Genomic DNA, 14926 nt, shown 5'->3' with positions numbered 1-14926 from the left:
TTCTATTTTAGCAAAAGTTTTTGTTCATTTTTTAGGCGAGTCTTATGTAAAAGTCAACTTATTCCGTATATCTTTTTTAAAATACGCGAAAATTTTAAATTTTAGGAAACATGTACTATTTGGATTTCCAATTACTTTCTTATAGTGTGTATAGTTCCTAGTATGCCGGAAAAAAATGAAATATAGCAATATTGTTACTCTACTTCTAATAGCAGCCACTTGATTAACAATTTAATAGAGGAATGATTGATTGAATATTTATTTTTAATTCAGGTTGCCCAAATCATTCAAAAAAATGGCGCACCATGGAATGCAGAAGATCTTTGATATAAATTCTCAAAACTCTTTGCTGCCTGCCATTCCCATTTCTTGGTATCTAGTATTTCATTTTCCTATAATTTCATTCATTAAAGTATACTTTTGTTCCATCATATGGATGATTTGTTCGCTTATAAAATCAGCATAAAGTTCCAATCGTGTTATTGGTTTTTGTTTTAGGTCAGAATCAGACTTAGATCTTCAACATGGTTTTGTATCAATGTCACAAAATGCTACTATTCATCAATATGGTCATGGACCTATGCTGCTTGAGCAAGCATCTTCTTCTGTGTACTCATTTGCTCTAACTTATTTTATGGTTTAGTTGATTATCTAATTGAGCTCTTGAGATTGAGTGGTGCAATTCAATATTATTGATGTAGATTTCCAAGTTACTTCAATCATGTTCAAGAACCAAGCCCAGTGGCGATGACAGAAAATTCCTTTGGCTTCACTACTCCAATGTCTCCTACGTACGTATGAAATTATTGATTTCAATTTTTTTTTTATGGTTCATTGTGTTTTTCTTTTAAAAATGCCAAAGACTTTATTGATACTAAAAATGAAACATAAGAGGTGCTACAACCCAACACAAAATAAAAGATCTGTCTCAGGGTGCTTCAACCCAACACAAAACAAAAGATCTGTCTCAAAGAAATAGCTGCTAATTACAAGCACAGTAGTCTTCGAATTAAATTCTCTCTAAAGAAATAATCTTAATATTCTTAACTCCCCCGTCATACCCCACTTACCCATGAAAATTGAAGAAAAAAAAGTGATACAATTACAATGGTCCTATCAACAGACCTGAAGAAACAGCTACAATAATACCTTCCTTGTTAAGATTGGCCACCTACTTAATCAATCTAAGGATTGGAGCATGCCCTTAAGCAATAACCCGGGGCCACCTCCCATTCATAGAAAGAAGCTTTAGACTTTAGCCTTTAGCCACACCCAGGACCTGACTTTGATCAAATCCAAAGCCTGTTCTGCATTACGAATTCCACCATTGAAAAAGATTCAATTCCTCAATAACTAAGTGGTCCATACAGTGGCATACCATGAGAGTTTCCACAACCGAGATACCATAGCACCTTTTCCCTCTAGCGCATATTGAAGAAAATGGCATTTCCCTTCTTGTGGTATTACACTTGAGATGCTCATCCAGTTGTTACATGCAGCCCACATATAATGGAAAAACTTACCGATGAAGAAAAAATGATATATTGTCTCTAGATACAAGGTAATACCTATTTGTTTTGTCTCTAAACACTCCCTCCCTATCCATATATATGTCCAGAACCTATTCTATGTTCTTTCCCCTTCTTTCTTCCTCACGTTCCACCATGTGGACTCCTTTGAGAAGCACTCAATATTCTCTAAATCATTCACCCCCCATACTTTGAAGACAACACCCTCATCCTTAAACTCTCTCCCTCATTTAGAAGCTTCCTTCTCCATTTGCCTAACAAAGCTACATTAAACATCACAATATATTTTATGCCCAAGCCCCCACTCTCCTTAGGATTTCACACCTTTTAGAATTTTACCCAAGGTATTTTTCTCTCTTCCTCACCCCTCCCCACATAATATTTATCTACATCTTTTGAAGTTTGTTAGCAACTGTAATAGAAGTAGCTTATGAGTGAGCCTCAATAAAACCCCCTTAAGAAAAACCCAGTGGAAAAAACCCTAAGAAGGGAAAAGAGTACTCAAACCAAAGTCAATCACCAAAAAACACTTACAGAAGATGGGAATTGACTAGATCAAAAACTACAAATTAATAGATAGAACTAAATATCAAAGCCAATAAAGCAATTCCCTAGAATGTAAATCCCTTGTAGCTTGGAAACCCACGACAATCATGTCTTCAAAAACAAGTCATTTGAACAACCTTGCTCAGAGTATGCTTCTCTCACCTTTGACCTCAGCAAGCTACAATAAAATAAGTTACAAAAGACGGCTAACTGGACCAGAACCAATCCTCCTCCAACAAATCTCAACCTGCCAAAGCTTTCAGACTATAGATAAAACCGGGTCCATCATTTGATAAACTTTGGTACCAAAATCAGTCCTCATCTGATTATATCTCAGTGCAACTTCAGACTATAAATTAACCAAACTGTTATGGTAGAATAAATCCCTCACATGATTGGAACATCTTGCAACTGTGCAAATCAAAAACAAATGCCAGGAAGAGCACTAAAAGGCACAGCTAGCTTGAAAGACCAGCAGGTCTTCACCATAACTAATTATGACCCATAGCAGAGGGAATTTCCAAGATAGTGTCAGACCTGTAAATATAATCACACCGCCAGAAGAAGAGAAGCTTTGAACACTTGCAACATTTTGAGTGCACTTTATAATTTAGCCAGCATATCTTCTTACCATTGATCAAGGATTTAAAATTTATTGCATCTAATTTTGGCCTCCCCAAATTTGTTCTTTAAACTTTTCTTCAAAAAACAGTTTAGTTCATTGTAAATTGTATAAAAAAATAGTTCACTGTGTAATTGCTTGTATGAATATTGTATAATGTGGAAAGAATGAGAGGATTAAAAGAGTATACATAAAACAAAAAGAAAAACAAAATGATTTAGCTATTGTAGGAACACCTGAAATATGAAATAAATAAATTTAAGAAATCTTCTATCGTTATTTAATACTTTTATATTTTTTTCGAGAAAATGGAAATATATATAAATATGAAAGGTCATGAGAACATCCTTCTCATTGATAGGCAAAAGTTTTTGCTCCCAAAAGGGATTACAAAGATCAAAAGGACTTGAAAACAGTAACAAAGCAACAAGAGCAAAATACAAAAAAGAGTAACAAACAGGAAACCAAGATAAAGCTAAAAGAGCTAGGCTCCCATGCTGGGAATATACGATGGAGCGTTCTTCCTAGAAGAAGAAGAAGAAGAAGAAGAAACCATTGGGGACCCTGCAAAACTTGTAACAAAACATGTAGGGGATCATCCCAAACTGGACCATAGTCTCCACTTCAGCAAAATAGCGTAGTATCATCTCTCTAAAATGTTTCCACAATCAAATCGTGACGCCTTAGGGTCGTCTTCAACAAGATGTAGTCTATGTGCAACTCCCAAGGTAAGGCTACTCCATAAATATCTCTAAAATGAAAAGTTGTGGTGTGTTAATGTAAGATTCTAATAACTAATTATTCATAAATGTTAATTAATACTTTATTTATGTTCAAATAAAGGTTAGATGATGTGGAAGATTGGATAAATGAATTTAACCCAGAGCTGAATGCATGCGATATACAAGGGCAAAGGGACATCTTGCATCAAACTACAACTCTATCTTCCAATATTCATTATTCCCAGGATCTTGAGATTGAACGCCTTTTAGGGTATCACAATTTCCACTTTTAGATTTTTGCCTGCATCTATGGGTGTCAAATATTATTATAATGTTCTTTTCAAAAAAAATATTATTCTAATTTTGTAGTATAAAGATTAAAAATATAATTGATATTTTTATTCATGTCAAAAAATTTCTTAATATTTTAATTCAAATCATTTATATTTTACCAATATGTCTTTATTATTTAATTGAATTATATTATTATTATAATAATAATTAATGTAATTGAAAATTTCAAATAATAAAAAAATTCTTCAAATTTTAAAAAATGAATGGAATAATAGTGATCTAATCACAAAAATGAAAATATTTATTTGTTTTGAAAGAAAATATGATAATTTAATTCTTTTTGACAATGTTTTTTTAAGAGAAAAAAGTTGATTTGTATTTATGAGAAATTCTAGCATAAATGGCATACTCATAAATTTAGAGCCTATCTAGAAATTTAAAATATGTTAAAAATATACACAGAGCACTTGTAAAATAACATACCTATTAATATTTTCTCTTTAGATATTAACTAGTTTTTCATTTTAAGTAGGCATGTAAGAGCTTATGAAATGCAGAAGCACCTAGCAACTCATGCTTCAATGAATGGAGATACCCAATGTGACAAAGGAAAAAATCTTGAATCTTCATCAACTAGGTAATACATCTTCTACATGATTATTTTTGTTTAGAGTGCATGGATGCTTCAATGAGTTAGTTAATTTACTCCAAGTATAAATAACGTAATCTTAAGTAATCTAAGAGTGTTTAGAATAAGTGTACTGAAGTTATAAAAATATTCTAACTTTAAATTTATCCCATTTTCTCCCAAATTACCTTAATTTGAATGTGTTTTGTTTTACATTTTTTTAGGCATTACCAGGAAAAATATATCAGACATATTTTTATGAGTCTAATAACTATGCAAAGATTTTTTTTTTTGAAAGATAAATTCAATATCATAGAGCTTCAAACATCATTTATGAGAACACCCCCGTCATGTATGAACTAATTGACTTCATATTTTCTATTTATTGCTTCATTATGTAATGATTTGTTTGAATCTGGGAACAAACTGAGAGAATATTAAATAGATAAAAAAATTAAAATAGGATAATTTTATATGTTATTAGAATAAAAAGACATTAAAAATATAGAAATGCGAAAATTTACCCTTATTTGGTTAAGGTTGAGAAAATAGAAAATATATTTTGTGTTAAAAGACTTTTAAAAATTTAAATAAGAAATTGTTAATATTGAATATATGGATAAATTTGACATTCAATGTTAGTCTTCCTTTATCTCAATTTCTTCTTCTAACATACTTTTTTTCTTTTTTCTAACTTTCCAAGTTTAAAAGAATTCAGCTCAACAATTTTAGGATTCTCAAGTCTCACAACAATAGAAGATGGACCAAGTTCACATGTCTTAAGCTCCATAAATGCTAAGGCTGCACTCCTTACCAGGTATGTCATTATTTATTTTCAAATTTTTACTTAGATTCAAGCATGTGAAATACTGCATTTGTCTAATCATAAAAAAAGAATATATAACTTGTATTTTTGTACATATTAAAATAATAATTTAAAATTTAATATATTTCTATCTACTTAAACAATCAATTTTATATGTATGTTTTTATCAATTATATGCATAAATAACTAATTAATTACTCTTAATAATGGCAATTTTTTAAAAATGAAATAATGGATACAAATTGTTTTACGAATTTAAGAGGTGTGCTAGCTATTCTACACGTTTTAATGTTTTGCCCACGGTTTTCTTTGTATAATGTAGAAATATAAAGTAATTCTAACTGTTAATCCAATTAGAATATAGGTTTATTTAACCTCATAGTTTTTCAAATGAGTAAATATTGAACGTGTTGTTGTTTTATTCATTTTCCCGCGGTGTTAACCAAGAAACATATGTATTATGAGTTTAATAAATGTGTATAGATAGCCAATGATATTTCAATATTTAGTCACATCATAATTAGATTAAATTTTTTAAATGATAAAAGGATTAAGATGGAGAGATGTGATTGAATGTCTACGTACAAATTAAAATATATTTTTATCGATCAACAATAATAGAACTATCTAGGTGTTTTAGGTTAACATAAATTATTATGACTCTTCTTGTTCTAATAAAAATGGTTGAATGTTCGCATATATATAGGGAGCAACCTTCAGCGAATATGCTCGAAGTATTAAACACAAATGATAAGGAAACATTCTTCATTCCTTCAAAAATCAAAAGGGGAAGACCTCGCAAACCACTCACTGAAGAACTTATAAAGCAATTGGTAAGTAAAATACACCTCATTTTCTCATTTTCTTAAAAAGACACATAAAACTTCCTCCAACGTTAATGTTCTGTTTTTTTATGCGTGTGTGTGGATGTGTATAGAGTAAATAATGTACACAATTGAACATGGAAAAATTCATGCATGTAGGAAAAGTTTCAACCGCTACCTCTAGGTCGTCCTCCAAAACGACGTGAAGGAGGAGAGTCCTCTTCTAATCTTGGAAAGGTAATAGTTCTCAGTCTTTCATACATGGTGTTTGACATCTTTATTTTTATGATAAATAAAATTAGATCATGATATTTTTGTACTCAATTTTTTTTTTTGAGTAGTTTCAAAAGCGATATTCAGGAGCAAGAACAATTGGAATGACCGCCAAACCCAAAGAAGGACACAAGACCCCTGAAAATGTACAGAATGAAGACCAGAATGCTCACCTTACAAACCCATCTTCTGCTCCAAGGTTGATTTCACAAATCTAAATTTCACTCTCGTATTCTCGTTTTACCATCTCCTTCTACCTTTACCACCAAAATTTGATAGTGCAAGAAAAAATTTGGTCACATTCATTGTTTTGAATTTTCATGCAATATTTAAATTCTGCCTATGACCTAAAATATCAGAAGGATGGTGATTTCGTTGACCCTCATTTTAGATTATTTAACGGAATTACAAGTACATACAATTTTTTATACCATTTTTTTAACTTTCTTTAATGCAAAAATTTATTATATCATACTAGTAAATTGTCTTATTGTTAAATGATATTCTAAATAGTTAAAAAAAATGTTACATTATTACACAAATTTATACTAAAATTTAGTATTGCATCTTAAGAAAAAAAAATTGGCTATTATGACTAATGGTAATTTTCATCATGCAGGAAAATAATGCAGCCTACTCATGGAAGCATTGGTTAATTAATTGAAGTTTATCAATTTAAATATTTTTATCATTATTCAGACAATTCTAGAGAAATGTTACAAAGTAAGTTATTTATAATTTTAAACCTATTTAAACATGTATTATATGGTTAGGACAATCTATTTTATTTTCGCATTGTACTAAGCAAGTTTATGCATATTTTTAATTGTACTGTCTTGCGTTAATGTTTGGTTTTGGACAAATTACCTTATCTTTCTATTCCGCTGATTTGGAAGTTGGAAGAATAAAATGGAGGTGTTGGTGTTTTTTATTTTTGTTTATTATTCATCTCTTGCAAAAATAGTGGCTAGTCTTACACACTACTATTGATGAGCAAATATTTACAGTATTTAGTAATCCAACCGTTAGTGCAAACATATTTTCATGTCTTAACTATATGGTAATGTTTTTTTATAAAACAGAAATATACATATGTGTTATGAAATAAAATCCTAAGGCAGAGCAAATAAGTTCTAGAGTATTATTCTGTAATAGAGTGAACATACATTGAGTACTGGAGGCCCCCTTTTTATAGTAGATGAGCCCAAAACCCTAATCATAAATACATTAAAAAGTTGACTAAGCTGGATAAATGATGGACGAAGTCAAGGGGAATACTATTTAATGCCTTTGACTAGTCTTGAGGAAATCAAGGGGAATGATGCTTGGCTGTCTTCATTTTGAGTCTGCTTACTTGATTCTTCGGTTCCTCATATGGCTTGGAGGCACGCTCGGCCCAATCCAAATCTATAACGGTCCACAGCCCCCCAAGGCTTGGGGCTGGGAACTAGGCACAAAAGCCTTTAAAATTAGGCATGTGTATCTTTAAGTCATATGTTGGTTTCAGGGCCTTGACTTCTTTAATTTCTCAGTTTTGTGCTTTCGCGGGATATAGTGAATATGAGACCGCCGAAATGCACTTTGACCTTCGTCATGCAAAGGTGTTCACCCTGTGTGGTCGCCTGTTTGTAATGAAGTTGTTGGTTTCTTCTCTTTTAACTTATTTGCGCATCGCACTTGGCACAGGGCTAAGAGGTGAGGCTCGATGTGCGACACGGGGTCAGACGAAGGTCATAACAACACTTGGCACGATGCCAAGCGGTGAGGCTTGACGCACGACACGAGGTCGGTCGGAGGTATAGGCGGTGAGGCTCGACGCGCAACCGGAGTTGGCGGAGGTTTAACGCACCTGGTCGAGGACCAGGCGGTGAGGCTCGACGCGCAACCGGAGTTGGCGGAGGTTTAACGCACCTGGTCAAGGACCAAGCGGTGAAGCTCGACACGCAACCGAAGTTGGCGGAGGTTTAACGCACCTGGTCGAGGACCAGGCGGTGAGGCTCGACGCGCAACCGGAGTTGGCGGAGGTTTAACGCACCTGGTCGAGGACCAGGCGGTGAGGCTCGACGCGCAACTAAAGTTAGCGGAGGTTTAACGCACCTGGTCGAGGACCATACGGTGAGGCTCGACGCGCAACCGGAGTTGGCGGAGGTTTAACGCACCTAGTCGAGGACAAGGCGGTGAAGCTCGACGCGCAACTAGAGTTGGCGGAGATCCAAAGATAGCACTTGTGGAGATACACTATAAATTTTGATGAGGTCAACCGAACGAGTAAAGAAGGCCGACCAAATTCGCCCAATATTTAATTAGTAGTTTAGTCTTCAGGTCATAGTCCAACACGACAACGCTTGAGGATTGTGGTCGATGAATAAGCTAGTTGTTGGTTACTCTTAATACAACCACAACCTATTTTAATCAATTGAAGATGGTTGAACAGTAAGGTAGCATCTTAGTGTTGTGTGGTTGGCCGTTTCAACTGCAAAACTAAATTAGAAACAAGGAAGAACCTTCATGAAGAGTGTTAGTCTGCACAATAAATATCTTTATCAGGATAAAATTGGTGATATATTTCACTAGCGTCCCAATTCACGAGATCTGTTCGTGGCTTTGGCTGAGAAACATATTTGTAATGGTGATAAATAGATTAGTGACCAATCAAAAATTACCAATAACTGTAATTGGTACCAAAGTATTTGTCGCCCATATATTTAAGGGAAAATAAAACCGTAAGTTATAAAATCGAACCATTTAAGTCGTTATTATTTATAACCGAAATGTGCAGTTATCAGGAAATTGTGACATTTATAACCAATAGCAATCGTCCATAATGATAGTAGTAATTAACAACTAAAAGTCAGGGAATTTAATTGAAGAAAAAGAATAAGTTATGAATGTAAATTTAAATTGTATTCATGGGTTAATAAATAATTATTAATAATCATAATTGATTCATATCAAAGCATATATCTGTGATAATTAATCTTAACTTGGAGCCATAAAATTGATTCTGCATAAAGAACTTAAACGTGATTTTTTTGGTGAAACGGCAAGGTTCATAGCGTCTAAATTAGATCAATACAATTTCAATATTTAACTGACTTTTTTTTTCAATAGGAAGCATAATCGTTCATGAGTAGTAAAAAAAGAAGGTTGACTCTTATAAATGGAAATAATTATTCCAACCTCAATTTGTGAAATATTCATAAATTTACGGTCTTCTAAGTCAATAAAATGATAACAATAAACCAGGGCAGGTGTCATGCTTAATTAAAAATAAAGAACCTGTCTTTGCTGAAATAATTCTTCAAGACGGCAATGAATTGAAATCAACCGTAAGCATGGGTGAAGATGATCAGGGAGATACATATGTGTCAGCCAACCAATCATTTGTTCAGCCGGTGGTTTTCCATGGAGGTCTTCTTGCTGCTTTTTCTTCTCAACGTCCATGCCAACCTGTCCATCTTATTTATCCATGATTTACCATTGAAGTCATTGATTTTCCCTATAACTCCCAGGAGATATAGTTATTTTGACCACATCATAATAAAACCAGATCTGGAAATAAAACTGTGCATCTAGATACTTAAGTAATAATATTAAAGAACGATGAAGCCAACATCAATAAAAACAAATGAAGAGTGAGTTCATGAGGGAAAAAAAAGAACAGCATAGAAACGTGATCGGGAAGGAGTGTGGCATGCAAGAATGCTTGGAGGAGGTATGTCGACGTAGGATCGCTTGGGGCCGGGGAAAGTTTTATCGGCCCCACGGTGGGCGCCAGTGTTCTGAAATAAAATCCTAAGGCAGAGCAAATAAGTTCTAGAGTATTATTCTGTAATGGAGTGAACATACATTGAGTACTGGAGGCCCCCTTTTTATAGTAGATGAGCCCAAAACCCTAATCATAAATACATTAAAAAGTTGACTAAGCTGGATAAATGATGGACGAAGTCAAGGGGAATACTATTTAATGCCTTTGACTAGTCTTGAGGAAATCAAGGGGAATGATGCTTGGCTGTCTTCATTTTGAGTCTGCTTACTTGATTCTTCGGTTCCTCATATGGCTTGGAGGCACGCTCGGCCCAATCCAAATCTATAACGGTCCAATATATGTATGTACATATATTGACAATGTGGACTGTTGTTACTTGTTGGATCTCCTTAAGGAAATGAATTTCGGGGCGCGTTGGATCAATTAAATGCGCTCTTGTATATCTACGGCTACATTGTCAATCTTGGTCAATGATTCTTCTACAGAGTTCTTCAAGATGGAAAAAAGGCTCCGTCAAGGGGGCCCTCTTTCCCCCTTCTTGTTCAACCTTTGTGTGAATGGTTTCTCTTGTATGTTGAATCAGTTGCTGGGGGATTTTTTATTCAGTGGGGTACGAATTGAACCAGGCTTGGCATTGAACCACTTGCAGTTCGCAGATGACACTTTACTCTTTTGTGAGAATGATGAGGAAAAAATCGATCTCCTTTGCAATGCATTGCTTTCCTTTCTCTTCGCCTCTGGACTAAAGGTGAATTTTCAAAAGACCACATTAATTGGCTGCAATGTAGAGGATCATGAGGTAGCGAGAGTGGCAGGCTTATATGGATGGAGAATCAGACGTTTTCCACTTCTTTACCCCTTTAGGAACCAATGCTGGACGAGAGTCTCCTTCTAGGAACCAATGCTAGACAACCTTCGAAGCAAAAAACGGTCTTGGAACTCTAAGTAAATCTCGTTGAGCGGACGGTTGACATTGTTGAAAGCAACGCTATGTTCAATTCCATTATTCCTCATGGCCATCTTTAAAGCACCTATCAAAGTCATCGGGGAAGTGGAGAAAATCCTACGGGGTTTCCTTTGGGGCAAGGATGATGACGGTAGAAAAATAAAGCTCCATTACTAAAGTGGGCGTCGCGGTACGAGGCTGACCAAAAGAGCTTATGAAGGAGAACAATCATAGAGAAGTATGCGCTTGATGATAGAACTTTACTTTTTCACTCAGTGATTGAAGAAGGTAAAAACTAGTCCACAATCATGCAGGATATTGTGAATATTACTTGTGAGGATTCTTTATTGGATAAGGGGCTTAAAGAAGGGCTTGTCATAATTGGGGGTGGTAATCAAACCAGATTTTGGGCAGATCCATGGGTGGGGAATGTGACGCTAAGAAACAAATTTCCAAGGCTTTTTGCAATGAGATCAGACAAATCAAGCATGGTAGGGGAGCTTGGTGTATTTGCACAAGGGAAATGGGTTGGGACCTTTCATTTAGGCGTACCTTATTCGAATGGGAGCTGGAAATTCACAACACTTTCATGAATGTGATAAATACCTTCTTCCCATCAGCAAATTCTTCTGACCGCATTTGCTGGATTTTTTATATTTCTAGAGCCTTCTCAGTTAAAGGATTGTGCAAATGGGTGGAAGAAAGAGTGTTCAACGAAAAATGTGGAATATCCCAGCACAGGTTAGGAAAATTATCCCTCCTAAGATTGGATTGCTATATTGGCAGGCATGCTACAATAAGATAGCGTGCAAGGATAATATTATGAAACGTGGGATGACATTGACAGATAATGGTATTTATTCCTGCTGTGTATAAGAAATAGAATCATCTGAACATCTTTTCGTGCATTGTACAATAGCTTGGGGTCTGTGGTGTGAAGTAATCCGTATGGCAGGCATCTTGTGGGTTGTTCCAAAATCCCTGGTAGATTTGGGAGAACAATGGGATTTCTTATGTCTGGCTTCTTATCCTCAATTGTGGAGATTAATACCATATTCCATGGTGTGGTCTTTATAGACGGAAAGAAATGATACTGTATTCGGAGGAAAACATTTCAATAGGGAGGAAGTGTGGGATTTACAGGTGATGAGGCTATTTTGGTGGGTGAAGGCAGCATGGAAGGATTGTACAGTTGACTCAACAATGTTCAACACCAATTTCTGCAGTATCATATTACAGCGAATAGTTTCTGCTCCCAGATTAGCTACTTGGCAACCTCCTCCTTTGAGTAGACTCAAGTTCAATGTTGATGGTACCTCACAAGGAAACTCTGGCTCAAGTGGAGTCTCGGGAGGAGTACTTAGAGACCATCTAAACAGAGTCCTTGGTTATGTCTCTATCAACTCGGGTTTTGATTGGGCATTCGAAGCAGAAGTTCGAGCGATCCTCAAGGCCTTGATGTTCTGCCAAGAATTCCTCTTCAAAGAAGTAGAGTAGAGATAGAAAGCGATTCAACAACAACAGTTGGTTGAGTGAATTCAAAAGCAAATAGACCTTGGAAGCTCATGAATGAGTTGAATCAGATAGACTTTCTCATGTCTGAAACCAACTGCTCGAAGGTGTATCATATCTATAGGGAAGCTAATAGCTCTGCGGACTCTTTGGCTAAGGCTGACTGTAACATATTGAATTCTCCATGGTGGTGCTCTGATTCTTTAAGAGGATGATTCATGCTTTTCTTTCCTGGCAATTCTATCTTCTTCAAGCATTGCGACTTCCTGTGACTACGCTGGCTTGGCCTTTGCCATCTTGTTGGCTTTTATATTTTTTTTTCTTTATGTTTGGTGTTCTTTTGCTTTGTTGCAGTTTGCTTACAGCTGTTGGCTCTCCTTTCTGTTATTTCTGTTACTTTTGTACCTGAATTTATATCTAATTTGTATCATTAAAATCTTTTATCCTCAAAAATATATATATAATTGTTGTCTACTAGTTAGCTTTTCGTGTAGTCTTTGAATAATCTGTTGTACTGAACAAGTTGCAGTGGTTATCCTACTTTTATAATATATTTTGGTTTTCAATATATATGTGTGTGTGTATGTATGTATATGGGAATGTTATGCTACACCCACAACCTTTTATGAAGGAGTAGTATAGCACCTAGCACTTTTTCTTTTAGACAAAATGACCCTCACCTTTTCATTTTTAAAACACTGAAAGTGTGGCTCTATCTTTTGTGGACTTGTGGACTCATAAACTAGCAGACCAAGGGCGTTCGACTTCTATCTTTTCACGCCATGTTGGCGACTTAGATTTCTGCATGCATAACAAATAGTATTAGGCAAATCATAGTTTTCTTAAAGACACACTCAGCTCTCATGCTTCGAGCTCGGTGTCTTGTGGACTGGGCGAGCCCCTAAAGGGGCAACGCCCAGAGAGTTGCCCGCCCAGTGGCGGGACCCTAAGCCAATAGGATGGGCCTCGTTGCCCAACCGGCCCACTAAGGGCATTTGCATACGGGGGCTCAGCTCCAACCCCTATAAATAGGGAGCGGCTACCAATTGTAAAGGATTTTTGCTCATTTGCTCAATACACACATGAAATTCAGTTACTCTCTCTTTCTCTTGTGCAATCTCTCTCTACACTTTAGGGGTTACCCTCTCTCTTACACTATGTTTGTTTGGGGTGAGATAGAAGAGAGAGAGATGGAAGAGAGGGAGATAGGGGAGAGATTGACCATCCACCTTTGTTTGGTACAAAAGTATTATAGACAAGAGAGAGGTTGAGGGTGCATTTTCCCCACTTTTTCAAGTCTTCGCGTTTTGCGAAGAGATAGTGAAAGCTTGCTTTTTATTTTTTTTTCCCTATTCTTTGCAGTTAGTGGCGGTTTAAAACCGCCACTATTTGCTTCTGACACCATCAAAAAGTTACTTTTCATTTAAAGAATGCTTTTTAATCAAAAGTTACTTTTTTCTCTCTCTTCCACCTCATTATTTCTCATCTCTCTCTTCTTTATCTCTATCATACCAAACAACCTCTAAATCCACTCTATTTCTCACATATTTCTCTCCACTCAACTTCTGTCTTCCCTACTCTCTCTTCTCTATCTCTCTCTTCTCTACCAAACAAAGCATTAGTGTTCATAGCAGGAACAAGTGGTTTATGGTGAGAGCATTCAATAATAACCCTTTGGTCAAAATAAATGGTCAGGATTTAACCTGCACCACACAATTCTCAATAATCCTAATTTCCTAATGTCACGCGCCCCTCTGTCCCACCTCTACGCGCTTTTCCCATATGAACTCAGTTATATTTCTTTGGTTCAATTGTTTATGCTTACCCTAGAACTCCCAGAATGGAGAGCGCAGAAAGATTCAATGAATGGGAAGGAGAAGGAATCTATTACTTCACTTGTAATTTTTATGGAATCACCTCTTGTTATGAGATTTATAAACATACAGATCTATTTTCCAACCAAACACAAAGGGAATGAAAGGCTTGTTGGTGAAAGGGAGAAACGCACACTAGAAAGCCCAAAAGCATGTGGGTGAAAGGGGGCAAAAGAGAACCGACAAAGACGATGATGCGCGTGGGATTGATAAATTTGAGTTAGTGGTGACGTGGACTATTTTAAAGGAGGTTAAATCCTGACCATTTTTTTTTTTTGCTTCATCGGAAAGGACCTGACCATTTATTTTAATCAAATGGTTAGTATTAAATGCTTTCATCTCTCACTATAAACAACTTCTCTCACTTGATATGCTATATATATATATATATATATGGTGCTATGAAGACTCTATAAGATGAATTAAAATCTTGAAACCATTCCTACCTGCACATGCAACCCTCAGTATTCATATGAATCTCTTCAGAAGTTCCAAGAACAAATCTCCAATTTTGTGGTTTGGTTCCTAAGGAGACTGAATGATCATAGATAATATTGACGG

The 14926-nt window shown here is 35.6% G+C and overlaps 1 protein-coding gene across 1 annotated transcript; it reads left to right on the top strand.

Moving 5' to 3' along the window:
* Positions 1-295: 295 nt before the first annotated feature.
* Positions 296-7034, top strand: LOC130740318 (uncharacterized). Its single transcript, XM_057592884.1, has 10 exons — positions 296-372; positions 499-609; positions 702-791; positions 3541-3690; positions 4246-4350; positions 5045-5158; positions 5874-6000; positions 6151-6228; positions 6333-6463; positions 6884-7034. Exons 1-10 carry the CDS (start codon positions 296-298, stop codon positions 6918-6920), a joined length of 1020 nt encoding a protein of 339 aa, XP_057448867.1. The 3' UTR covers positions 6921-7034.
* Positions 7035-14926: the final 7892 nt, after the last annotated feature.

The sequence above is a fragment of the Lotus japonicus genome, chromosome 1 (genome assembly GCF_012489685.1).
Source record: "Lotus japonicus ecotype B-129 chromosome 1, LjGifu_v1.2".
Lineage (NCBI taxonomy): Eukaryota > Viridiplantae > Streptophyta > Magnoliopsida > Fabales > Fabaceae > Lotus > Lotus japonicus.
This window is presented reverse-complemented; position numbering and strand designations above follow the sequence as displayed.